The sequence below is a fragment of the Megachile rotundata genome, chromosome 4 (genome assembly GCF_050947335.1).
Source record: "Megachile rotundata isolate GNS110a chromosome 4, iyMegRotu1, whole genome shotgun sequence".
Lineage (NCBI taxonomy): Eukaryota > Metazoa > Arthropoda > Insecta > Hymenoptera > Megachilidae > Megachile > Megachile rotundata.
Genome location: NC_134986.1, coordinates 19,577,508 through 19,604,843, shown reverse-complemented (window position 1 = coordinate 19,604,843; position 27,336 = coordinate 19,577,508). Strand labels below are relative to the sequence as shown.

The 27,336-nt window shown below is 41.0% G+C and overlaps 2 protein-coding genes across 2 annotated transcripts in view; one reads left to right on the top strand and one right to left on the bottom strand.

Moving 5' to 3' along the window:
- LOC100883497 (sex-regulated protein janus-A) overlaps positions 1-27,336 on the bottom strand; it is a 31,846-nt gene that overhangs the window by 4,397 nt on the left and 113 nt on the right. Inside the window, exon 2 of the mRNA XM_003699868.3 lies at positions 27,008-27,178. Within this exon, the coding sequence (XP_003699916.1) occupies positions 27,008-27,178 (171 nt within the window). The remainder of the gene's footprint in view (positions 1-27,007; positions 27,179-27,336) is intronic.
- LOC100883386 (phosrestin-2) lies at positions 1,354-27,328 on the top strand. The gene is made up of 11 exons (XM_012290553.2): positions 1,354-1,777; positions 6,341-6,853; positions 7,505-7,659; positions 12,523-12,573; positions 13,844-13,979; positions 14,701-14,850; positions 22,858-23,005; positions 23,360-23,560; positions 23,842-24,005; positions 25,100-25,381; positions 25,554-27,328. The coding sequence occupies exons 2-11, from the start codon at positions 6,764-6,766 to the stop codon at positions 25,851-25,853; spliced, it is 1,677 nt and encodes a 558-aa protein (XP_012145943.1). The 5' UTR covers positions 1,354-1,777; positions 6,341-6,763; the 3' UTR covers positions 25,854-27,328.

Here is a 27,336-nt window from a genome sequence, read left to right as displayed (position 1 = left end):
CGACCGAAACTTACAATTATTCGAGGTCGATGAAATCCTTGGAAATGAACAAGCGAAAGGACGAGTAACACTCGAGAATGATCATTTAATCGAGTTCGCTTAAGCTTAACATTAAATTTGATTTAATCGAATCCATTGTTACGCGTCCCATTGTACAGCCATGTTGTATGGCCAACGCGTTGTGTGGTCACGTGTTTGACCATACATTGTGGCGTCGCGTGATCAAGCTGCTGCATATTGTATCGTTACACGTATCCACGCGTTGTACCGCTACTCGCTAGGTATCTACACATTAGATTTCTACGCGTTCGATATTTACCCGTTGTATCACTGCTACGCGTCGTACACGCTTCACCAAGCTTTACGCGATAGATTCTCACGCGTTATTCGCCATGAAATCTATAACCACTCGTAACTGCTTCTTCAATAGCGCCGAATGGAAAAGAGCGAAATATTACATGAATTTCTTTGTTGCGAAAGTCCAGTTCCTATAATCTCCTTTCTACGCGTCTACTTCAACTTCCAACGTTTTGCTTCGAGAATCGATAGAATCATAGAATACCCTAGAGTATTTCATGCCATAGGAAGGCATGAAAAATAGAAACTGCCGATACCCGGAATCAAATCTGAAAGTTTCGTGTCGTAGTCAGCTACCTTATCCATTACGTCACCGCCTATTCATTGGTATCCATTTTTACGATTCCTTTTATCGTGTAGGAGGTTCCGTAAATCTGAAAGTAGTAGACTTGAGAGCCATGTTTATTACGACCTTTTTTGCTAGCGTTTTAGATGCGTAATACGATACGAAATATAGCGAAAAACCTATCTCATTGGATCTCGTGTCTTATTTATTACGAGCAAGATACCGGAATCGATAGGAAAAAAATATATAACGTATAGCAAGTGTACAATACAGTAGTGAAAGTAACAAATGTTGGTAATAGCGTGTCAATAAGAACGAGTCAAATAAAAAGTAATGAAACAAAGAAACGTAGTATTGAAAACGTACGACTAAGGAATATACGTAATACTGGATAGAAGAAATGCATTTGAATAGATGTATCTTTGGTAAGAAAGTAACTAAAAAGTGGAATCGACGCGAGGACAAGAAACGCAGCTCGGAATGATTGATGATCCAGTATCGGTTCGATTCGATAAAAAAGCGGGTCACCGAGGGAAAAAGCGAGCACGTTAAGTAAACACGCTTCAACAAGTAGAAATATGCGAGGAATTCGCGCGCGAAAGCGAGCAAGCGAATCGACAGCGAGATATTTCGCAGCATAAGAGCGAGTAGAAGACGACAGGTGCCTCGACGCCTGCGTCGGTTCGCTCAGTAGTCGGCGAGTCGTGCTGGACGTCGGACGTCCGATATACCGTTCAGTTATACTACTTGCTCGCGACCCTGACCATCTTCGCGCCTCGAAAACATCGCTTTCCCTTAACATTGCCATCTGTATCGATTATCGAATATCGACCGCGACGATCTATCAGCTCATCTGCTACGTTTTGCAAGCACTTATCCACGCGTGTTTCTTTCGAATCGTCCAAAAAATTCGGATAACGAGGAATCGAGATATCTTCGACGACTTGACAGGGGAAAATCGTATCGAGGTTTCGATCGGTTGGATTTCATTCGGAAGACTGTGGTTTGATCAAAGTGATAGAACGGAAGACGTTCGTCTGTTCTCGCGCAAAGGTGAACACCGTGTCGTAAAGGCATTCGTTTGTTTATGGTCCCGGTTGTGATCTGGCTATTCGCGTGGCGTGCACAGTGCTCGTAAGTAAAACAAGCCAGTGCACCAAGTCGATCTGGTGTTACTCGCGAGAGAATCGCAGATACTCGTTGTTAATCTTCGATGAAAACAAACCCTGGCCGAATGCTATGGAAATACGGATAGGTGTCTTAACTCGATTCAGCCCTAGCTACGCGTCCCTTTTACGTCGAGGTTCGCTTACGATGCAAATTTTGTCTCGCGTACAGTAAACTCGTTATATTGCCACTGATGAGGCTATAGAAAAGAGAAGTTCTTGGAGTCAATAATATACTGGGTCGGAGAAAATTTTCTTCTGTCGTTGCGGATTACTCTATGCGATAAAGCGCGTGGCTATCGAAAGGACTGCTCGTGTACTGGCTAATCAATTCCCTAATATCTGGAAACTTTTGAACACCATTCTCAAATTGTCCAAATTGTTAAATTGGAAATTTTAAAAGTTGGGATGCGCGGAAGCCTGTGCAAAGACGGCAATATAGCGCGAATCCGGTGGAATACATTTACGGACATAATCGGATGAAATTTCACCTAAAAGGAGCTCAGGTTACTCGTGTATTTATCGTGTTTACATTGAGATCAGAGCATTAATGAACTCATACGCGTGCCAGAACGAATACTGGCTGGATTTTCATGCTAAGTGTGCAAGTTAATCGCGAGCTAATTCCCAGACACGCCTCTAGAGATTAGAAGCAACGTCTGAAATCGTAGCCAAGCGTATGTGATCCGTTTTATGGGATAGTAGGCTGAATTATTGCCAGTATGTTGGAACTACGGTCCAGATAAATTATCAAAGACACACCCACTTGATTTTTCGACCGAGATAAAATTCCATAAGTCACGATACTCATCCATTTTTCATGAGCGCCTTCGGGAAAAAGACGTTTTCCAGTTATAAGAATTTGACGGGCTCTTCGATCATTTTGCATACACGTTTTCCGCTTCTTTTTCTTTCATAATTCATGACATTGCTCGCGAATGTAATTGGCGGGCATGATTGTACGATTCAAACCACTTTGACCTATTTAATAAAATTGAAGATGGAGTCAAGGGATGTAAACAAGAACCTAGAGATTGAAGGAGCGACATAAAATACCAAACGTTTTCATGGAAAGAATTTCTATGCGAATTTCTGTTCGAAGTTTAGAATGTATCGGTAAATCTAAACTTAGAAATGCAAGCTTATATTGCAAATACCGTATTCTATTATATAAACAATCGTTGATAGAAAGCCTCTCGATTTACCGCGGACAGATCTTGCTATTTTATGTTCGTTCGCCGTTAAAATCGAAGAGAAAACGTATAAGGTTTCGAAAAATATCACAGAACGTTTAACATTATATTCAGTTGTTCGCACAGAATATTCAAGGTCTTTGGAAAAGCCTTGACACGACAGAATAGACGTTTCAGTAAATATTCATCGATATTTATCCGAGTTAAACTTCGTCCAACTGTATCTTTTCCTCGAAACAATTCTCTTGTCTGAATTTTATTCTTTTATCGAACGAAGCGGTCGATCTTACAGAAAAATCTATATTCACAAATGTGCTAAACAGCTCGTACGACCATGTCGAAATAACATGAAAATGAAGGTGAAACATATTGCGACATGATTATAATACATGTAAAAAATATTCTTGAAAAGAAACCTTATTTTAAAGAAATGTTACGACATTAATCGTCAAACAAATTCGCCATCGCGAACTTAATTCTCCTCCTGTCTAAATAATCCCTCTTCGTATATCATCGTGTATTTACTTTATCTCGTTTATGATCTGAGTATTCCGGCTCGTGTACCACCCATAAGCCTCCATAAGAATAAGATGCCCGGTTTTAGTCCGCTCTGTCTCGAACAACGCGTTGAATAATGGAAAACCTCGGAGAGTTATCTGTTCTTCCTGAAACGCGAACCAGGTACGTCAAAAGGTATCGATACGAACCTGTTCCGTGATATTAGTTCGTATTTCCTCCACAAATTAATGCAACTTTTTTCTGCTTTTCGATTCAAATTATACGATTAATATGAAACTACTCTATCGCTAACTTCTGATGCAGATTTCTCTACACAAAATTAGTCGAATAACGTTTAATTACTTTCTAAAACAGTTTTATTCCCTAATGTCCCTTTTGCAGCTAACTCGCTTTTGAAGCGGACACAATATTTCGCATTTCGTGTAAAAATCTGTTGTCCAATAATTGCAACTCAATCACGCGAGCCAGACGGATAATTAACAGGCTAGTGTGAGAATGTGTTTACCTGACAATCGGTTAATCAAGATAGGCTTTCGCAACCGATTACACCTGTTATTACGTGTACTTACGCAAAGGACAATGTAATAACGGCTTACAATCAGCGAAGTATATCGGCGGGTTTACGCAACGAGACTTTGCTCGTAATCGAACGAGAAATTACTTCTTCATACGAGTAAATCGATATATTTCTTCCACTCCGAAATACATTTCTTCCGTTCCGAAAATTTCAATGGCTTATTCTTATCGGAGGCTCGAATCGATTGTTGCTAGCTAATTTCCGTCGACGTCGAAACGAATTTAGAGGACAAACAGAGAGGAAAACAGGTGACTGGGACAATTAAATCGGTGAAACCGCGAGCGTCGATTTCCACGAGCGCACAGATTGCCATGGCTTCTGGATGCAAAAATTCCAGTTCGCTCCCCGTAACACTTTTTATTTCTACACATTGTTCAGTCGCTTTTGAAGAACCAGTTTAGCGTTTTGTTTCTCTGTTTTCTATAACAGTAATAAAACTGTACGCTCGACACAAAATAAGCTCTAAGAATTCCGAAAGACAACTCCATTTTTCAACCTGACTAATTTTTCTGACCAGAGTGTACTGAAAATACAGAAAGGAACACGTTCCTTAACCAATCGCTTTGTTTCTATTCTGCTCATCTCGTGATAAGCGAACCAAAAGTGGCTTTCATTCCGAAATTAATTAGCTATTTTGGCTAAGCTTTAAGCTCCAAATTGCTATGGCTTTGCCGTGCATTTGTGTCATCAAATAGTGTTTGTTTTGAATCGATCGTTCAATATGCAATACCTCTAATAATATAATAATAATACTACGCAGTTATTTGACTGCATTAAATTCGTGTTATTGGTTAAACTAAGCCTCGGATGGCGCACCTGGGTCAACCGTGACCCAGATCGAACGTATGCAATAGCTTAAATTTATCGACCAGACATCTAATTTTTAAATAATATCCTCGACACAGAAATCATGGTTCATACATTCGTTAAAAGTATCTCCTGTTCGATATAAGTTCTTTATCCTATTGTTCCGGCCGCGAGAAAGTTTATTCAGAAATTCTAGCTTATATTTCCAACGAAATAATTCGGGTTGTATTTATTCATCGAGATGTCGATACGTGAAAGAATGATTTAAAGTGAAAATAAAAGGGAATCTAGAATATAGGATGAATTATTGCTGTCCCGATCTATTAATTTTGTATACTCGTCGCCTATGACTAACGTCGTTCGATATCGTACGAAAATTGAGAATGAAGATGAATTATAGCGTGGAGTAATCGTGACTGACAGGTAGATAATCGGATACGTCTAGACGCGCAAAAACAAATTCCTGCACGAAAGGAGGTGTCCGGTATGCTACATTCAATTTCATGCCCTTTCTGAAACCTACCGTAGCGTGAGGAATTACTAGGCTTTTAAAACAAAAGGCAAAAAAATGCTCGATTTCGCAGCGATTCGATCATTGGCTTAACCAGAACTTTTGTTCGGAACAGGTCATGTTCCCTAACTTCGCTAACGGTATCAACGTCCTACATCGGGCACTGCGTAGCTTTCAGAAATTTCGGAACTTGGAATTTGGAAATTCGAAACTTTTGAACGACGCTATACGTGACCTGACAGAACGCTTTTTAATTCCGCGTGGAACAAATGGCGATAGTAAAGCGAAGCGCGATCTCTGATACCTGATATCGCATGACAGTTTGAACCCCTTATTTCCTCGAAGGTGTAAAAAGTGTTTCCGAACCCGGAGGGATATTAGATATACACTCGTAAAATGGTTTTCTCCAATATCGGATACGACATTTCTACGACGTCGCGTCACCTTTTGACATTTAAAATCGCTGCATAATCAAAAGGTTGAGAAACAGCGCCTTATCAAAAGTTTAAGTTTTAAACCATTTTTTTCTCATCGATCCGAACAGGGTAAAATTTCTCCGAGAGAGACGGGGCGTTCGAACTGGATCGAGATTATCGGATGAACGACAGAGAGGGAGCTCCTATTACCTTCACGATCGATTCGCATCTAAGTAACTTCTCATCGGCGATTAGAAGGGGAACTTTATCCCATAAAGCAGCCTTCGACCTTTCCGACTTGTCACGACCGATAAAACGATGAAAACTGATAGAATAAAAATCTAAAATTATGTACGAAAGTATTACAAGAGTACCATTATTAATATCTTCCGAGGATTCAATCCTCGATTAATCCACATTCTCCTCGGGTTTCCTCGAACTGAACTAAATCCAAGTTTCAACGAAGTCCTGAAGGATATCGCGTTTTCTCAGTCCAAATTTTCTCTAGGTTTCAGAAGATCCTCAGGCTTGAATGCACCGAATTGAAATTTAAAATTTGGAAGCGAAGGTCGTCACCCTTGTGCAACTGGTGCTTTAACGCGTTCTACCACGGCAATCGAACTGTTAATGATTCGATATAGTAATTTGTGTTGACCTGTGTGTTAAATTAAATTCGTCGCGTCCATTGTTCGTCGGTAAACTAGTAAAAGTGTGTTAACTGGAAGCGAATTTGGAGTGAGTGGAAAACAGCTGGTTGCGATGCGACAAAACATGCAATTACCTATGAACGTGGGAAGCCGAAAGTTCGGCTGAAAACAAGCACCGAATGCGCGTACAGTGATTAAGTGTCAAATAGCTTGCAACAGTTTTGTGCGTGGTTCTGTATTGTTTGTTGGGCCTGTGTGGCCACCGCGAGGAGACCAAGAGGAACATGGCTGAAGAGGAGAGACACGGGGAACCGGAAGCGACCGGTGCACCATCCGATTCCACGGAACATCGAGTACCTCTTTATCCGATTACGGTACGATTTTCTCTCGTAAAAAGCGGTTTTAGATGAAAAATCGTTCGCACGAATGGAAATTTACCTGGGGGACGATTACGTTCTTTTATTAGACAGATGTAGAACGAGAAATGAGAAACGTACTTTGAACGTCGCAGTGAAGAAGGTCGCATGGCGCGTTATAATTGCAATTATTCAGAAACGATCGTTTCATTTTTCAATTTAAGCGTTCCACCTTGCTTGAGTAACATAATACTAATAAGTAATATAATGCCGTAGAGCTGGAACTACCGATTACTCTGCCACAGTGAACGCACGCATATTATACAGCACATTCATAATTGCAATTATTCGGTATACGATCTTTTCAGTTTAATCTTCTCGTTTGATACCTTGCGCAAGTAATGCGATACCACTCGAAGCACTAACGGCTCCCCAGAAAGCAACGCATATTCAAAAACGTACCCCAATCTCGCATTAAAATTTCATATACCGCGGCAGAAAAATGTGCACGAGGATTTCGTTGCAGCTTAATTGAATTATTCAAATTAATGCACATAAATTATGCCCGGAACGAAATGCTGAAATATGTGCATACAAGCTGTACAAAATTAGCTAACAAACGACTAGCGTATTTATAACCGTAAATAATCGCGCGACGTGTGATCGTAGGTGGAAAATAAAAGGAGCACCGACAACGAGACGCAGGAAGAAACACAGGAGACAGTCGAGAAGAAGGAAAGGTTCTCGTCGGAGAACCTAGACCAAAGATTGCAACAGAGCCACACGTTGTCGCATCTGCAGCCAACCAACACGCAAGCGGACAGGTGAGCACGCAATTTCTTCTGTGTTATCGACTACACTAGACTCTCGTTTTACGACTGTCATGATCGGTTGAGCCAGCTCTCCGTTGCACGGACTTCCACACTAGTCACGCGCTATATCGCCACGAGCAAAACGGATTAGCGCCATGCGGCAAAAACCTCCTAGAATATTCTTCCCTCCGATAATAAAAAGCAACCGCGTCCAACAGAGCGGATGCGCGAAACGGAAAAAATAGACTTCGAGCTTCGCAATTAGCCTAATGATACGGTCAACGTTCGTTTTTTTTTTTCATTGCCTTTTCTATGTCTCCCCGGGATTTGTCGACCACTATCGCCACATTTTCCATGTTGACAAACGACTAGTATGGGTGCGGTCACCATCGTAAATCGCTTCGGAAGTCATGGGTTCTTTTTTATAACGGAAACTTCGAACGATCAATGTACACCGTCGATATTTCAAGGTTCTCGATATTTATCGATAACGCCGTAGTAACGGTATACAGGACGTGCAATAAAAATGGACATTTCGTGAAAAAAAAATTTGAAATATCTAGGGAACCGAGATTCTGATGCTTTACCCTAACACTTTAACAAAAGTAGAATCTTCCAAAGAATCATGTTTTATTTTTACAAGTCGATATAACACCTTTTTCGTTCGATCGAATAATCGACAAATATATTAAATTAAAACAACAATTGATCGATGCTCGTCGGTGAAATGAAAAAGGGGATAAGCGCGTCTGCCATGAAAATTCGAAAATCTTCGGAGCGAGCAAAGGGAGTGTTCGTTAACTGGGTTAATTAATTTGCGCGGCATTTTCCGCTGCCTAGGAAACCGGATTCGTGCAGGGCACATGAAATCCCAGTTTGTACGAATAGACTTTGATTCGTCATAAATTTGATTTAACGAGAAATACGATCTGCGACGAGAGGGGATGACACGTGTTTTGATCGCGAACTTCCCTCGTACCCATTATCCGACCTATTTCGTTCGAAATTTGAACTGGAACGCGCGAAAATTGTTATTTTGTACCAAAGGTTAAATCAATGCCAATTGTCGAAAATTGGCAAGTAAATTTAATTCGTCCGAGCTCGCGAAGCAATTCGTAAACGTCATCATTAGCTCCGAAGCACACCGTAAAACACCAGCGGCGTTTCTTCCACAAATTAATTGCTTCGGTGAAAACGTCGTTCATTAAATTTCAACGCGAGCCAACCGTGATACAAACGAACAGCGTGAAAAATATTCGCTATCGTTCATTCTCGAACCATTTCGGAATATTCGCCCCGTAAATTTTCCAACGTCGACACGTTTCCTACCATCGACGTATTCGCTTTTTACGCGGTCTCCAACGAACAAGAGGACAAATTATAACGATCGCGAATTCGCAACAGATGGTTCGTGAACGACCGCGGTCTTCGGGAGATGCTCGTCTGATTAATTACGACCGGCTAATTAATTCGCACCCCGACAGCCCAGTAGTCTGCGAACAAATTGAAAGTTGGCAGGAAATTGAGCTCGTAGATTCGATCGAGAAAGGTTCAAACGGATTTTCGCTAACGGAGACGTTCCTCCGCGGATGATAACCGAGCGTGACTAAATAATTTAAACAACGAGACTGACGTTGATTGAGATCGACTGTTGAAACTGACCGTTTAAGACCGTCAATTCTTGTTTCGAAATAGCGAAATAGAAATACGATTCAATTCGATGTTATTTCATCCGACGCGCATGAATTTCGCGCGTTTCAATTTCACGGAACTCGAACGTAACACTGACGAACCTAAAACAGCAATTTGTCCCTGTATCAACTAGCTTTTTGTACTTTGTTTCTCTGTAAATACCAAAAATCCATCCGGAAAATCGACTAGGTTTCCTCTGTTCGTTTATTCATTTACAGTTAAAACCCTGAAACGACGGTAATACGTTTATGTAAAAAAAAAGCAGCCCATTTACAACGATAAAAAATGCACTTCATTTTGTATGGAACGAATGTCATTTGATGCGAGGCAAAAATAATTTCCTCGAACGTGTTTCAGTACTTGGAGTAACTGTTTGAAAGCGGATGCTAAATAATTTACCGTTTTGAACGCGCAACAACGTTGTTTTATAATAAAATTGTTAAGAAACATCCTTACTTTGTAACCTGACATTTTCCGCTCGTCGTTATTCTTGACTCCTTGTCTTAACTACAACAAGAAAAGACTCTCAACAGAAATCAACGAAGGTATTATACTTAAGGCAAAACCTTTTGTTCTCGTTAAGAACTGTAGACTCTCCGCAAAGATCATTAATCTATTTCGCATAGTTAATTTATTCGATGAAATCCTTGGTTTTATGGTTTCGAAAGTACCCTGCCGTATTAACGCGTTAAATATCGTAATGAAAATGGACGCATGCAGAGCGATATAATTATAATTACTCGGGATAACGATCGTTTCATTTTGCAATTGTAATGTTTCGCCTGATACATCACGAAACTAACATGCATAACGTTAACACCGCTTACAATTATTGTCGGAAAACTAATTTAATCGAAATTGCGTTGACGCATTTCGCGTTTGGGCACAGCGTGCATTTACTGCGTAAATAATCGTCCATCGTTGTGAAAGTATTTTGGCAGCCGTATCGTTCGATAAATGAAACAGGAATTCGCAGATCCGATTTTGTGGCAAATTTATTCAGCTCCATCGTCGATGCATTTATTATATGCGTGAACGACGACGTAACCGCGCGATATTATTCTTCGCGTGTTCGTAAACAGCGCTGATACATTTTCGTTTAATTTATCGAGTTACTCCGCGAACCATAAAGAAACGTTTAATGAAAATCGACGGAATCAAAATAAAGACAAACAGCGGATATTAATTCCGGAATTAACGAAAAGAGTCTTGCCACGATTCCCAATCGTTAACGAAACGACGTATCAATTAGTTTCCTTATTGCATCGCGTGTAATTTGAAATTTCATCGGAACACCCGCGTACGGTGCACAGACACGAGTGTTTATCGACGCAAATATCGGACTCCGACAACTCGTAAACAAGCGTTATTGTTAAAAACGATTGAAAAACTGCCAGCAATTGCAATCTGGATCGTGACCGCGTCGAATTGGATCGTATCGAAGTAGGCTGCTTTGAATCGAGTAGCCTCGAATTAAATCATGTCGAATTGAACTGCATCCATTTGAGTCGCGATGTATTGGATCGCATCAAGTTCAATCGCATTGAACCGCATTGAGTCATTTTAGCGGAATACAATACTATTTGGAGCGTTAGATCCTAAAGCATGAACCTCGATTTTCAGAACAGAAGATATTGAACATTTCATCCAAAGGTTCTCTTTCGATTATTTTTTCATCTACACGTATATAGGTTACTCTAGATGAAACAGAGATATTTATGGTTATACTGCGTAAATCCACGAACGTATTATCCTGGGAGCGTCCGCGTGAACGTACGGACCGGCCACCGACAACATTTTTCATCTTGTCTGCTAGCTAGCTTGAAGACTCCATTATCCTCCTATTTTCTCGGGTACTTGGTACGCGGTGTTTCCTTGGATGCTGAAAACGGTAAAGAATGACGCGGGATTCTTGCTTGGACACTTGAAATGATTCACGAGTTCGAACAGCATTTATTGAAAAGTTTCTCCTGAAACTTGGTCCTCGAAAGAACAGGACTATCGCGAGAAAATAGCAAAGACGTCGCAGTTCTCGTGATTGGATAATTGAATGAGGGAAAAGAAGAAACGAAAGTTTCTATAATACCATTAATGTGCCGGTAATGTTCGGTAGCGGACTGGGGTTCAGGCGCGAAAAATAACTGATCGTACCTTTATTACGTTGACCGACGTCCTTCTAACGATTCTCGACCAATGAAATAAACGTCGACGAATTGATGACGGTTATTACTATTTACAAGCTTCGCGCAGTAACAATAATGCGTAACGACGTGACTTTCCCCTCGATCATCTGCCTACTTCAAATCACTCGTTCTTCTTTCGCGCGTTTATCGTGCGTAGTTCGCGTTACAGGGAACAGGCGAATAAATATCGCGTAAGACGGCATCTGCTGAAATTTATAGGTGAAATAAACGTGTTTGTCGTGTATAGTAATTGTCTTGGAAAAGGGGGAAAGGAAAGATTAGAAGAGAACGAAAGGGAAGACGAATTATAGCCAAGCGCGGCTGTTTCGGAAAACTAATAACCAGTCGTAAAAGAGGAGAAAAAAAGATGAGTCGAAGCTTCGAGGAGGGTCCGTTCGTTTTCTTTGCCTTGGAAATCCTGCGAGTTCGCGAGCGATGATATCGGGTCAAGGATGAGTCGATTTTCTCTTATCATGTTTCGTTTATCCACGTGTGAACCATTAGCGCGGCTAAAGGGGGATCAACGTCCTCTTAGAATAGCTACGCATATACAATCATTAATTAACCGAATGGAAAACCGTGGAGTAACGATACAGATATTCCTCGAGACAAAAAGGTCTCGAAAGAATTTCAGGTACGTCGCTCGTGATTTATAGCGTTGTTACCGTCACAGGTTCTTGAATAAATCATAACCGTAGGACAAGACGAGCTCCTGGGCTGACCGAACCCGAAAGTTACGATCCTGGAATTCTACCGTAACATAAAAAGCACTGTTCGAAAGTAGACGCGAGGGTTAGAGGACAGCATCAGAATCTCGTTTCCGTTTCCCTCGGTCGAAAAGCATTTACGACGTAGGACTATTCCGTGAGCGAGCGGGGAATAGAATTGGATTGTTCCGTGCGAGATTCGAATCTCTGCTTTCAGTTATCTAGATCGTCGACCAATTTCTTCTTAATTTCGTGTTCGAGTGCGATTCACGCTGAATTTCCTTCTGTTTCAGAAAAGTCGAGATCACGATCGACAGCGCATCGGACTCGATCAGCAGTCAAAGGTAACTCTCGACAGTTTTTGCGGCAACTCTTTATGGTTATCGGTTTTGCGATAAAAAAAATATTGATTCGTTACGCTCGAAAGAAAGTTGTGTACACGCGGAGGTGGATCATCCCCCATTCGGAAGAACGCGTCCGAGGAAAAGTTTCTCGAGTGAGATGGTTACACGGCACCGAATCTCGTTACGGTCATCTCCGGAAATATAAACGAACGTAGTCGGTAAACAAGCGACAAAAGCCTCGCAACGAGCTGCTTCGTTGCGCCGGAAAGCTTCGAAATTTATCTATCTTTGTCCCTTTGATAACGAATACATTCTCGAGAAACAAGAAAATTGACATCCGTGACGTAAAATGGAAGAAAAATAGAATTACATGCTCGGAACAGGAGACAAACTTAAAGTAATCAAAGTCTCTTCAATTATTTACGAAAAAGTTAGTACCCTCGATTCCGACGTATCGATTTGCAAATATCGCAGAACCAGAGTGAAACGATAACTTTCGAGTACCTCCAATTAATTTTAATCTCAAACACGTGTATTTGATCCGGTACTAATAGAACGTTTTATTGAAAAATTGTTAAATATTGAATTTCCATCGATACACCCGGAACGTAGAAGAATCAAAATTACCTTGTTCTCCGAATCCGTACAACTCGTCGTGAAATTCCGTTAAAACGTGAGATTTCTTGAAAAGGAGAGGATTTACGGTAGAACAGTGGAAACTGTCGAGGCAGTTCCAGTGACGAGCAAACGGAACTCGTACCGTGACTGATAATTTAGCAAGGATGAGAAGAGAGGATGTAGAACGGGGCGGCTTAGTGTTCCGTGTCCCCGACAGGAATGCATTCAGAGCAACGTAACACACTGCGGTTTCGGATTAAACCGTTGAATAAATATCCGGTGTTACATCGATCAGCAGCGTCGAGATTGTCTGTGCCGCTAACGGTGATCAATAGGATTATTAACAGCGTCCTTCTAATCATCGAGGGTTGCCTCGAAAATGATCAAAGCATCCCTTTGTGCATCACATTTTGTGCAGATAAAAAACCAGACTTCGATCCCTTACACGAGAACTTTAACTCGTCCGAGATCAGAATTTTATTAGAAAATTGTATCTCGAAGGTAGAATTTTGTTCCGATCGACGTGAAAGTAATTGACGTCCCGATTCGACGCTGCTGCGATCGAACACGATACGCGTTCGGTATACTATTCCAACTCCGTCCGTTTTAATCTTTGGGCGATCGATGAAACAATAATCGTTTTGTTGCACAGGGTATACAAAAAATCATCGCCGAATAACAAGCTCACACTTTACTTGGCGAGCAGAGATTTGATCGTGAGCGAGTCGAAGATTGATAAACTGCAGGGCGTGCTATTGGTTGACCCTGACTACTTGCAAGACAAAAGGGTGAGTCGAGAGGTCTAAGCTACAGCCTGATCCTTTTTACAACTTTTCAAATTCCTTACCTCCTTTCGTTAGAATGATATCGTTCTACAATAAGATGAAAAGTATTACGAGACTGTTGAACTGCAGGTGTTTTTTCATAAAGACGCCGGAGTCTTGTAAGATCTTTCAAGAAAAAGTTTAAGCGTTCTACGGTCACCTTCTACAGCTGCGCGTCAAAAGAATAACAGTTTCCGCGGTAAAAGTTCCAAGTACCTTTTTTTCGTATTTTTATGTCCACAAGAACTGAAAGGATGTTTTTTTTAGTGCAAAGTCTTTCTACTAACCCAAGCCGTTTTAACAAAACATCGTTCGTCGATGTTACTTTCAACGACGTTACTTTGTTCGAATCTCCCTTAATTTTCTCTACTTTCCACGGTATAAATAATCCCCCTCGGAACCTATGAACTCCGGGGAAAAAATAATATTTTACCACGAAACAATTTCTTCGTGAAGCAATATTCATTACGTGAATATATTCTTGTTCGAGTCGAAAAATTATAGCTTCCAGGAAACTTGCTATCGCGAATTATCAATCGGCTCGGGCAATTCTGTTATCGAAGCATCGAATAATTGGACGGTAGATTTAACGAGTACAGAGATAATGTCCATGAAGCGCTAACGAACACGGTCGTAATTATTTGTTTTCCTATTTACTAATTAGTCGTCGCATCGAACGTTTCAGGTGTACGGACAAATCACGTTGACTTTTCGCTACGGTAGAGAGGATGAAGAGGTAATGGGACTGAAATTCTGCAACGAGGCTGTTATGTGCCTAGCTCAATTGTACCCTCCGTATTCCGGGGCTGATCACCAGGAGGCGACGCCTTTGCAGGTCTGTACACGTAATTAACCCCTTTGAGTGCGCGTTTGTACTACGACTAGTACACTTCTCTCTAAATGAAGTGTTTAATATTTGAAAGAATTTCATTGCCGTATTCGGAATGCAGTTGACGACGTAGTCGTTTATTGTTTCCGCAAGCAAAGCGTACGAACAAACACCGTAACACTAAAATCTACGATTAATTCCTCGCCGATATGGAATTTCGCGTTAAAAATTGTTTGACGAGCGTATTTTGCGAAGGCAGCCGTATACCGATTTTATCCTACGAGTTTCACGCTCGAGGAAGCAAACGTAGCACGTTAATGTAATTTGCAATCGGCCCTGCGTACGTAAGTTTCTAATTACCGGAGCACGAAATTGATCGTCAAGTCGCGACTGGCTTATTCCATTAATTGATTACGACCTTACGCTTCCATGTCGTTGCGTAAAATACACGGCAGTCGCGCAGCTTCGTTAATTCACTCGGAAATATGTCAAACGTGCAATCTTACGCTTTCACCGACAATTATTTATCAATTTTCAGAACACGCGTTTACTCTTACACTTGTTCGATTGTAGCGGACGTTCTTTCTCCTTTCCTCTTTCTTACTTTCTTTCACGAGGGACGCTTAACCGACCGTAAAACCGGAAGAAGCACTCAGACGAATAGGCTTCTTCGAGAGTGCAGAAAGATCCCACAGTTTGCTTCTGCATCCGTGACAGAAATTAATCCCTTGTCTCGATACGCTGCGTTATGGAATTATTCGAGTTGTAAACTTTCGAAAGTACATCGATTCGCGCTTTGCTACGAAATCACGTGAATTGCAAGCTTTCGAATACATGTTTTTAATCGACATTGCAATCACATGGATTGGATCGGTCTAGGTTACGAACGTTCGGCTCTACCCTCGTATTTAATCATATTTCGTCCATGAAATCACATAAATCGTGAGCCTTCGAATCTCTACTCGTTTTAATCGCCATGCAATCACATAGATTGGGTTTCATCAAATTACGTTACAAACTCTCGAACCTGTACACACTTGTAATCGTATTACGCCATGAAATCACGCGAATGGCGAGCTATCGAACTTCTAGTTTTTCTAACAGCTATGCAACCTCGGATTGTGCTGGGTTGGATTATTCACGTCCGTACAGTTGCTGCACGTTCAGTAGGGTTAGCGTTAGATTACGTAAATTGTCAAATCTAAAGTAATTTTTAATCGCTGTTAGAAAGAAATCGAGAAGAAGGACAAAAAGAATAATTATCTGCGTAGATGTTGAAACGTAGCGGACTCGTTTCATTTCCGCGAAGAGTCGATAACATGCGATCGGCTCGTTACAGCGGTCAGCAAACCGTGTAAGGCTCGAGCGAACAAGGCGTTAAGGGATCTGATAGATCGTTGATCCGTTCGGAAATGAGGCATTAAGCTTATGAAATACGGGACGCGTATTATATAGGTCGTAAGCCTCGTAACTGATACGCGCCACGTCACCGAACAACGTGCATCGAACCGTTCCACTGGCAAACCCTCTTTTCTCTGTTCTCTTGCTTCTCGTCCAACATTCTAACACCAGCTGTTTCTAAAACATTTCGCTAAACATGGAAAATAGTAGACGCACGAGAAAAAGTCAAATCGTGAAAGATACCAGAAGAGATATGTAACCCCCATCGCTACTAGAGATGACTATAGTCGTTTGTCGCGAAACGTTGTACGTATACGATAAGCGGTTATGGTTACACACCATAAAATTCGTATATCGCAGACAATATCGTTGGACAATATCTGCGCCGTAAATGAACGTTTATGGCATCGAATCTCGCTGGCAGCGCATTCACAGTCATTTCGCTGGCAGTCAATTTATCCTTCCGACAAGATGAGGATAGCGATGGAGCTTCGATACAACTGAATTTGAAATTTAAAGAAACTGTCGCGTGTAAAAGCCTTTCCATTTTCGAGTCTTCGAAATCTTTGAGTAGACTGTCTAAAATCACTCCGTTTCGTAGGTGAGGTTTAATTACCGATCGCCTTGATTCACGCGCGAAAGTACGGTTCGTTTACCGAGAAAGCAAAGCTGATTACCGACGCTCGAAGAAAGCCGCAACCACGGAACGCGATCATTTGCGGAGAGGATCGTAATTTCGCGGATAAATCGTAGAGACGCAACCGAAGAGTGTACGGTAAGCACCAGGATCTCCGTGTGTACGAAACGGAAACGTGGGTAATTGAAATGGATGGAAGTTAAAGTCTGGTGCGTTCGTTCCGCGAGGAGAATGGAAAGAAGCAGGATAGTCGAGGGCAAAAGCCATCGGGAACTGCGACAGAAGGAACCAAGATGCCTCGGAAAGGAAAGAAACGGCTCTCCGAACGCAAACAACTCGTAAACTCCGACAATCCTTGGACAACGTGGACAATTCAGGAAATATGAATAGAATTTCGAGCGAGAGAAACTTAATTTCACCGCGGAGACGAATGAAATTCGATCGAGACGACAAAGAAACCCCGGATGTAATTCAACGAGATGCAAAACAATATCGCGATAAGACCCGGTCGCGATGGTTCGTTCGTCTGGCCGAGATAGCAATAAACGTTACGCAACGATAAAAAGAAACATTTCAAAGAGTCTCTACGCTTCTCCTTCGGCTCGAGTTAGCTATTTTTTCTCACGGAACTGTTCGGCTTCTGAAAATCCCCTTGAAACGATGCCTGTCGTCGCGTCTATCTACACCCGCCGTTTCACGAATTTGCGTAACAACAGGGGAACGTGTCTCTAGAATGCTTTAAGTTTATCTTAGGGGGAAGACACCGGGATGGAACGTTTCGGTAATTGAAACGGAGAACGACACGGCCGTCGGTTTTAGAACGGCGAACGATAACAATTTGGCAGTACAATAATCACTGAGAAGTAGCTGTAACGATAACCACGCGAAACGGCGTTGTTAAATATTTCTTTTCTAATGTCGAATCTCGTTGGTGATCGGTATCGCGCCGTTCCTTGCAGTTTATTCTGCTTCGATTGTATCCGCGTAAAAGTATTCACGAATTGAAGATACAGTCAGACTTTCGGGCAAAGGCAACAAGTTTCACAAAGTCACTTCAACTTTATTCGAAGAAAAGTCAACAAAATTACTGTAATTTGTTTGAAAAAAAGATAGACACGTTCCAACGTTTATCGAGCGAAATCCTGTAGCCAGAATTTTGGGGGTTATGCCAAGGTAGCCTTGGCATTAATTATGACCTGTAGTCAGGTCGCCCGGTGCAACTCGGAAATTATTTATCAGTCTACTCCCTTTTCCTGGATATTTTACGCCAACTACCCTGGCTGGCGATTTATTATTCATTCCATCGATGAATTACGTATCGACGATAAATTGAAACGAAGGTTGCATCAGTGATCGCCGATCGAAGAATAATGCTCGTCTGAGAATTCTTCGATATTTCGACCTTATCTACTGAATAGCGAGTAGATTCTCGTCGGAAGTTCTTCCGTTTAAGTATGTTAGATTCATGTGCTCTGAATTTTCAAACTATACGTTTTATTCGTTTAAAGCACAAATGTCTGACGTTTAAAGGTAAATGTCAGCAGTACCTTAGATATTATTTCAACAGACTCTCAATTAACATCTGACTAAATACATTTATTTCCGGCCGGAGAGGAAATTCGCGATAAAAAGAACGCGTGATTCGATATTATCCCGTCAATAGGATATCTCCTCCGTTGTCCCACTTTTATTTCCTGAGATGAGCTTTTCATGAAATGGAGAGAAGATAGGATATTCAAAAGAAGTAAAAAAATAGCTGAATATTTTCCAAGCAGCACGAAAACATACGATGAATTCGTCAAATAATTTTCTTGCTGTTTACAGCTATTCGATAGTTCGTAAAAGGGGACACTCGTGTAAACAATTTTATGTTTGTAGACCACCACTTCCGACTCAACATTGTGCACCTCGTAAACGGTTACTTATGAAATTACCTCTAGATTTTGAACGCCCTGTGCGCTCGTCGTGGATGTCCGCCAGCCATTGATGGGCACAAAATTCCTCCGACAGAAAGATGTCATCTCCCGCGATGTGACGCAGAGGAAAACTATTTCATCGCGATACGACACGGTTTTCGTCTTGTTTCTCCTTTTATAGTCACACGACGATGCAAATGCGATACGGAAAAATGGTTGAATATTAAGAAGCGTTGCATATTTATACCGCAGGATATTTTTAAGGGAATCAAAAATAGCTCTGACGAGTATCGCACGATATTAATTCTCGAATCGTGAGATATTTGGAAAAAGAAATAACAGAAACGAACGGTGCTTCGACTTAATGATACCCATTAATGATACCAGATTTCGTTTTTCTTTGAAAAGGACTTCGAATCGCGCAGCGTGACGCAACCAGGTTCGATCCTGTGCACCGGATGACCCTGGCCTCTATATCCTCGACACGAGCATCTCACCGTGGCAAGTGTTGCCTGAATAACATACGTGGTATCGCGCGTGTTCAACCTTACAGTTTTCAAATTTGGTTATTTCTTCCTGAAACGCTCTGTACGTGCGTTGATGCCCGATTCACAGGGAAGCCCTTGACAAATCCTTCAAACGACTTGCTATCCAATTTTACGAGTCACGGATTTAAATGGTGTAGAATAAAGGGAGCGTTCGAAGAGGAAGAGATTCCTATTTGGGCAAATACTTAGGACTTAGAACATAGAGACTTACGAAACTCTAAACCGACAACATGAAATTTCGACAGATAAATTTGAAACTATGTGAAATTTATTTGAAACATATCAACTAGACATTGATGCCTGAAAATATAGAAACTGTAGATAAAATGTTCCATTAAATCGTGACAGAACATTCAAACAGAAATAACTGTTATTATTTCAGGTTTCTTTTTGTAAACATCTTATAAGCTCTGTAATGTCTCTCTAGATGTTATTCTGAAAATAGTGATTTGAATACCAGATGCGTTTTCTAAGTACGGGTCACGATCGACTCCCATCGATAACAATCACCATGCACATTACGCAAACATAAAAGAGGAGCAGTTTTTTTCTTCGACCTTTCAATCGCATTCCTAATCGATCAGCCGTGTCGAAGGCAAAGTCAAATAGAACTGAATTCCAAATTCTTCGTGGAAAATTGGCCGCGTGTCGTACGAGAATTCACCCGGCCACTACTTCGCCAAAGGTAGAAATACCGAGTTAACGGCAAACGGAACTTTTCCAAAGCTGGCGCGAAAGTTATCCGCTTACGAAATATCAAAACTTATGGCCGAAAACTTTCTGCGACGAAACTTTTCTGGGCTTTCAGCATCTATCAAATACTTTTCTTTAACAACCCTAACGTGTTCGTTTGCTGTCCTTGAAAGTTCGTCCAACTTCTCATTTACGTTGGTTACGAGTTGCTTCTCAACATATAGAAACATTAGGTCTATCGTAGAAACGCTCGTATTTAACGCAAGCTTCCAGCACGTTGATTCAGCTGTTCGCCTACAGCGAAAAAATACGAAAATAGATGTCAACGCGCGACTTTTGGCAAACGTTTGTATCCGTTCGCGCCGCTTCGATAACTGAAACATCATAAACAAGGTGAAAAGATTTCGTATAGAAAAATGGAAGACGTTATTTTACGTCTGTCCGTTTGAAACGATCAATCGCGATCACGTGGCAAAAGGAAAGCGAAAAATCCAATAAAAGTGGAACAGCATTTTGTCCCGAAGACCCTTCGACGTCTCCGGCTCATCTCTTTATGCCATCAAAGGCACGGCGTTCGCGTCGTAAAGGTATCGAGTATAAATCTTACGCATCGTTGGTCGCGCCTATCTTCAAAGAATATTTCTTAATAGAAAAAGATCTTGTGCACCTGCATGAATAAATCCCTTTGATACGCGCCGTTCGCTTTTACGTTTTCTTTCTCCTTTTTTCTCTTCCTTTCTTTTTTATTTTATTCTATTTTATTTTATTTTTGCCGCGCCGTTTTCGAGAATTAAATTGCACAGTGCGCCAGAGTCCAATTTCGCAATTCTCGCGGTTCTTTTCGAGATCCTCAAGGACTCCCACGAAACGGCGCGAAAGGATTTTTCCGACGAATTTATTAGAGCGGAACTGAAATTTCTGTCAGCACTTACGAAACATAAAGCCGAAGCGGTACTCATTGTGAACTCCTGTATATAAATCTTAACGCGACGAGTGTCGCGGAGTTAACGTGATCGATTAACGGAATCAGCTACCAATTCGAGAACTCCAGAAATGTGAGAAACTCAAGGGTGCGTTTCCTGCGCAAACGTATAACCGATACGATTAACGGAAATTACGGTTCATCTTCGTCTAGGATATTGATTTAACTTCGAGCTTACATATCGCGTTACAACAGAATAGAACCTTCTGAAACGAACGTGTCATCAGGAAAACATCGATACGGTACCGCAACAACCGACCACTGTTTACCGCGGGAATGAATAGAGCTTTTCACTCGGTAGCATCTATTGAATATTTTTCGCCATGTTACGATTCCGTTCGACTGAACTGACGTATATATGCGGATACACAACAATACCGTATCTCGACAATGCTTGACACTTAGCTATGCGATAAGCCTGGACAAACATCCCTTTGCAGTGGCGAAAGCGACACGTGACACGCGGAATAATTCATACGTAGATTTGTAGCCGCGAAAGAACAGTAAGGCATGACGGCCGTTTGATTTTACATACTTTCATTATATCTCTTGATGCTATTAACAGGTAAATTCGAAAATTCTTCAATTCCTCTAACCCGTGTAGATGAAACTACGATTAATTACAGCTTATTATTACACGGATAAGCACACGGTAAAGAATGGTACGTTCAACGTTTTTTTTCAGAAGATGTATTTCTAAGAATCCACAAAGGTCTCGCAAGAAGCAGTCGTCTCTTACGAGATCTCGTTTCTTCGTGGAAATCTGTTTTCGCTGTAGTTCTCCAATAAAACGAAAATGATGTTCTTAATTCGAGGAAAGTTTCTCGCTTCTTTTTCCCACCGAGTTGCAACCACCGACGAACAGAGAATCGCGAGATACCTCGTCCAAAGGATTAAACGAGATACGAGAAAAAAATTTGTCTTATTAACCGTTGAGGTAGAGGACCAGCGACTACCACCACCGTGCGAACGTTTCTCTGGTAATTGCGGTTGTCGCTCTTAACGCTATTCGATTGCAAAAATATTGCCAATTACAACGAAATAGTCGATCATCGCATATAATGCCGTTATCAGGGTATTAATGTTACGAAAAAGCGAGAATATAGAGAAACGCGGTCGTTCATGGCTGTAAATGAAAAACCAATATCGATAAGGCAAATCTCAGTATCCATAAGCCTGATGGTTTCTCGCATCGATGCAGAAATTACCTACGCGTTCAATCCCGCGGATCTAAAGATCATTTCATTCCCATTTAGAGAGATTCTACGGCTCACGCAAAAGCAATACGGTTGATTGGTTCATTACGCGTTGACAGATCGATTCACGGAAATTTGTACCGCTTAACCGGTCGATAGAGGATTTACAGGCAAATTAGCGGCCAGGATTACACCTATCTACATCGAATGTTAATTAACAGAGATTTCGAGCTACGTGTAGCGCGATATCGAGCAACCGAGTCAAAGGTCTTCGAGGTTTCCGTACGAAACGATAATTTCGTGACACGTTCAAGGCTTACTTTCCTTTCTGTCCTCGAACAATATTCCCTTGTGTTTCGAGAACCAGAGGAAACGGTTGAAAAGGGCGAGCAAGGGTCTCGTCTTAACCAATAATAATTATTTCCAATCGTTTGAACGCTTTCACAATCGACGCAGAATAATGAAACTAAGCACGAAATTCGGTGCTTACAATATTCGAAGTCTAAAATTCATTCGTGATGCATATTTTAGAAAAATGAGGCCTTCACATCTTCTATATTTAAATATTTGACGCGATTCATCTCGGAACTCGCACTTGGGAATCCCCGTTTTAATATAACGTTTTGATCTCCTGTTTCAGGAGGCGTTAGTGAAGAGATTAGGTTCCAACGCTCACGCGTTCACCATGGAAATCACGCCTTTAGCACCCCCATCGGTGCAATTGGTGCCTGCGAAGGAATACAATGGGGCACCTATAGGCACCAGTTACGACGTCAGAGCTTACGTAGGTAAGTGAATCGAATCGATGTTAATTTATACGGAACTTCTTCCTCGAGTTCGACGTGTCACCGACGCAACAACAATTTCAATTTAATTTTACGCTCGTTCGCATTTTCATCGCATAAATTTTAAACTACTTCTTTACGAGTTACTCGAGCGACGTTAAATTAAGCCAGTCTTACATACTTAATGCTTAACGACAGCAGAATTTCGAAACGAACTCGGTGATAGAAGGGATCGCTTTAAATTTCAATTGCGAGGGCTGGGAGGTCTCCGTTCGGTACTCATATCGCGTAGGAATTCCGTAAATAACTTTGCAGTCAGTTACTGAACTTCGCTATTGTACACAACGCGAAATTTAGCCGAGCGAGCAGACGAGAAACTGCATCGGAAAACGACCGTCAGAATGGGTATCCGCGTAATACAACGAACTACGAAACCACCATTGCCAGCCACCAGCGTTTACAGCGTCCCGGTATCCGAAAGCCCGTCCCCTGGCTCGAGAAGTCAAGCTTGCAAAACGAGAGTCACGTTCGCCGAGAACGAGATCGCGGAAGACGAAGGTAAGCTCTTCTTTTTTATAGCTGAGAGAAATTATACCTACACGAGCGTTTTTCGAATGCAGTATCAAATGTGCGAAACAGTTACAGCTTGGGAAATTGAGAATTAGTGTCAATCACTGACGATAACAAATGGTGGAACTGTTAGTCCTAGTAGTTCGATTCGAGTCGAACAAAATGCTGGTTTGGGAAAAGCACGTGTCGCGTAGGTGATAAGTTCTCTCCTCGAGAGTATTCGAAGACACCCTAGAGATCGTCGTAATTTGTCGAATGTACGATTTCAGAGAATGCGGTACCACACGCCGCGGTAGAAAAACCATTTCTGCTGAGCGATGGTCGTGTCGGTTTGGAAGCCAAACTGGATCGCGCAATTTATGCTCACGGAGATTCAATCACGGTCCAAGTCAACGTCAATAACAACAGCAGTAAATCCGTGAGAAGGATCAAGGTGAGCTGCAGCTGCTGTCGCGAAACGTATCGTGTAGATAGGTACACTGCATCGCTCGTGAAAGCTGAAGCATTAAATTTTGATACGCGAAACGCTACGGCTACAATTCTATTACTCGCTGCTTTTTCTGCTTCGTATCGGCGCTCCGTCATGCGGATAAATTCCCCCAATTTCTGCATTAAAAAATTCACGAAAAATAGTAAACTGCCAGCGAATTTTATACGTGTGATCAGTGAGCGGCGATTGTAATCGCGAACACGACTTTAATTAAGCAAGAAGCTGGTCCGCTCGACTTGAAGCAAATATACCCTTAAACCGAATCTAATTGTTAAAAGTAAAGGACAGGGAGGTACGATTAAATAACCAAGATGCTCTTATCAGCGAACACGTTTAAGCAATTCGTTGGGAACACTGGCAGTCGCGATCTCGGGGAGTATTAAAGCCGCGCAAAATTTAATTCTCCGAACATGCTCGTGTAATCCGGCTACGTATCATGCTTAAAGCAGAACCGGAAACGTTGCAGCTTTATCTTGACTTAACTATCGCGTTTCTCAATGTTTCGCGAAGAACGTTCGTGAGAAGTTCAAATTACGCTTCTAATTCTATATCCCTTTTTATATCATAAAAGAAGATTAACTGTCGTGATATGAAATTATCAACTTGACGCTATAAAAAGTCACTCTATCAAAAACAGAGTTACGATCTGGTCGTTAAATTATTAACGCATACTTCGCTTTTATATTATAGAATATAAGTTAATATCGCCGTATTTCGTTCATAATAAGACAAACAAGTAGAAAAAAGACCGCGAACCTCGGCAGATAATTTAATCGAAATCTCCTCACAGACCAATTTTCCCAATTCCTTAGTTACATGCTTCGCTCCCGACCAAGCTTTCCAAATAAGATTAAATTAAATGCACCCTCGAGCTAAAGCGATTCAAAACTACGAGCACAACGAACTAAAACAAACTCTCAACTTTTGTGTGCACGGGACGAGTTCGAAATACTCGATACGGCTAATTGAATTCTACCGTTTCCGCCTAGAACTTGGTCGCGATACCGTGAAACTGATCACACACGATTATTCCGCAGGTTTTCATCGTGCAACACGTAGACGTATGCATGTTCAGCAACGGCAAATTCAAAAACGTGGTGGCTTTGCTGTCGTCGCAAGAAGGTTGTCCGATAAGTCCCGGGACATCGTTGAGCAAAAGCTACACTCTCAGACCCATAAAAGGTTCGACGAAAAATTGGATCGCTTTGGAGGATAGTTACATGAAGGCAGGGGCTACGTTGGCCTCGACAGTCGTCTGCCCTGGAAACGGTCCAGACGACAGAAACGTTTTCGCGATATACGTTTCGTATTACGTGAAGGTAACTTGCTCTAATCCTTTGGCTATGAATAAGCGTGGAGGGAGGAGAAGCTTGTCTCCGAATTTCAAAGATTCTGGAATTTCGAGAGAGCCTTCCTCCATTTATATCGTGCACCTCTCTTTAAAATTTATAATTATTTTAAACTAAACGTATCGTAATCGATTTTGCGCAGGTAAAATTGCTAATGTCGGCAATGGGTGGTGAAGTATCCCTAAAGTTGCCGTTCACGTTGATGCACAGCAACACGGACCCAGATCTGGTCGGCTTTCCCTCTCCGATCAGAGATCCGGAGAAACTTTCGGCGAATTATGGAAAGACTTATGAGGAAATGACAGACGGTATGGAGAAACAAGAAGATAACGGACACAAGTACAAAAGCAGCAAACTGGAGCCAATTAAGGAGAAACTGAAGGAATCAAAGGATGTCGACGTGGATCTGATAGAACACTGCGAAGAGGGCGACAGCACCTGAGGGCAGGTGCAAACGATTGAAACGTCATCGCGATCATCGAACAGAAACAATATTGGAGCAAAAAACGTGAAGAACACGAACCACAAGAATTGCAAATTGGGATTCAATATACAAAGAGCATGGTGTTGCTTCAGAAGAGCTTCTTAGTAACGGGAGAGATATGGAATGCTTGGAAAAGTTGCCTATGACGTTTTCTTTCTGTCATCGACAGAAAATCGAGAGGGACTCGCGACGATACATTGTCAAAATGATGTTTAAGACTTTTGAGGAAGAAAACAAAAAATTGGGGAAATTGTGTGATTTTTAAGAGTATTTTAAATTTTGGTCAAACTCTAAAAACCAACTCGAGTATCGATTTTTCTTCCTTCATCGACTGAACGTTTATTCTCATTGCATTGACTGCCAGGAGAGTTACCAGTGATCCCTCAAATTTAATACAATTAGAACAAAGCAGTTAAAAATTTCAAATAATGTTATTATTGTACCAATAATGTAAGATAACACATTAGAAGCTTAAATTTCAGAATTAAGTAATCCAGCTCCTTTATAAATGTTGTTTTACCGTGGCAGTCAATGTATTACTGAACTGAATCAAGCATATTTTGATGCAATTAAAAATGCAACTACAATTATGCAGTTCCTACTTACCTTATTCCTAAGACGAAAGTGTCATACTGCCCTTTTAATTATTCAAGATGAAAATCATATTTCATAACATACAAGTTTCGTGTACTTAAAGGAGAAAAATCAATCATACAGATCGATCAAGAGTACAGAAAATCTCAAAATCTATTTTTTTAGATGGAAAATGTCTCGTACTGTCAAATTCGATTCTTACTTATTTTGAAATAAATGTGTCGAGTACTTAAATAAATATTACAAGTATTATTATACCTTGTAGGATAAATAAATTCAACAGGTCTTTTATGATAATCAATGTGTAAAGCTGTACAGACTGTATCTTTATCATTGTAAATAGCAAATTAATTCAATATCACGATGTAAGAATATATGTGAAACTTTAGCCTAATGCTATATAACTTATAAGTAATTTACAACTAAATAAAATTTTTGTGTACAATTGTTGATGCACAATTTCTTTTACCCTAGTTTACCCTGATATATTAATATAAATATTCGTCATGAATACTCACAGTGCCACTGTGCTCTGGCATAACCTCTGACGATGGTTTTGCTCACATTATTCGTATCGTCGTAAACGTTGATTAAAATGTATTTAAATCTTCCATGCCCGTCGATATCCACATCGGGTACTTTAATCAGCGATTGAGACATTGTTCCCAATCGTCTACTATTTAGTAATGCTGCAAAAGGAACATAACTTTTAATCACGTAACCTCTAATAAATTTTTTTGTTCAGCAACTATTTTTTAACTACTCAAATTTCTTATAAAATCGATTAAAACAAAACATAAACTTCTATGTTAACACAATGCGACTATATTCGAAAGAAAGGATGTTA

Coding starts and splice junctions, on each gene's coding strand:
- LOC100883386 (XM_012290553.2), top strand. CDS start 6,764: ATGGCTGAAGAGGAGAGACACGGGGAACCGGAAGCGACCGGTGCACCA. Junction 13,980..14,700: donor ACTACTTGCAAGACAAAAGG/GTGAGTCGAGAG, acceptor CGAACGTTTCAG/GTGTACGGACAAATCACGTT. Junction 24,006..25,099: donor AATCCGTGAGAAGGATCAAG/GTGAGCTGCAGC, acceptor ATTATTCCGCAG/GTTTTCATCGTGCAACACGT.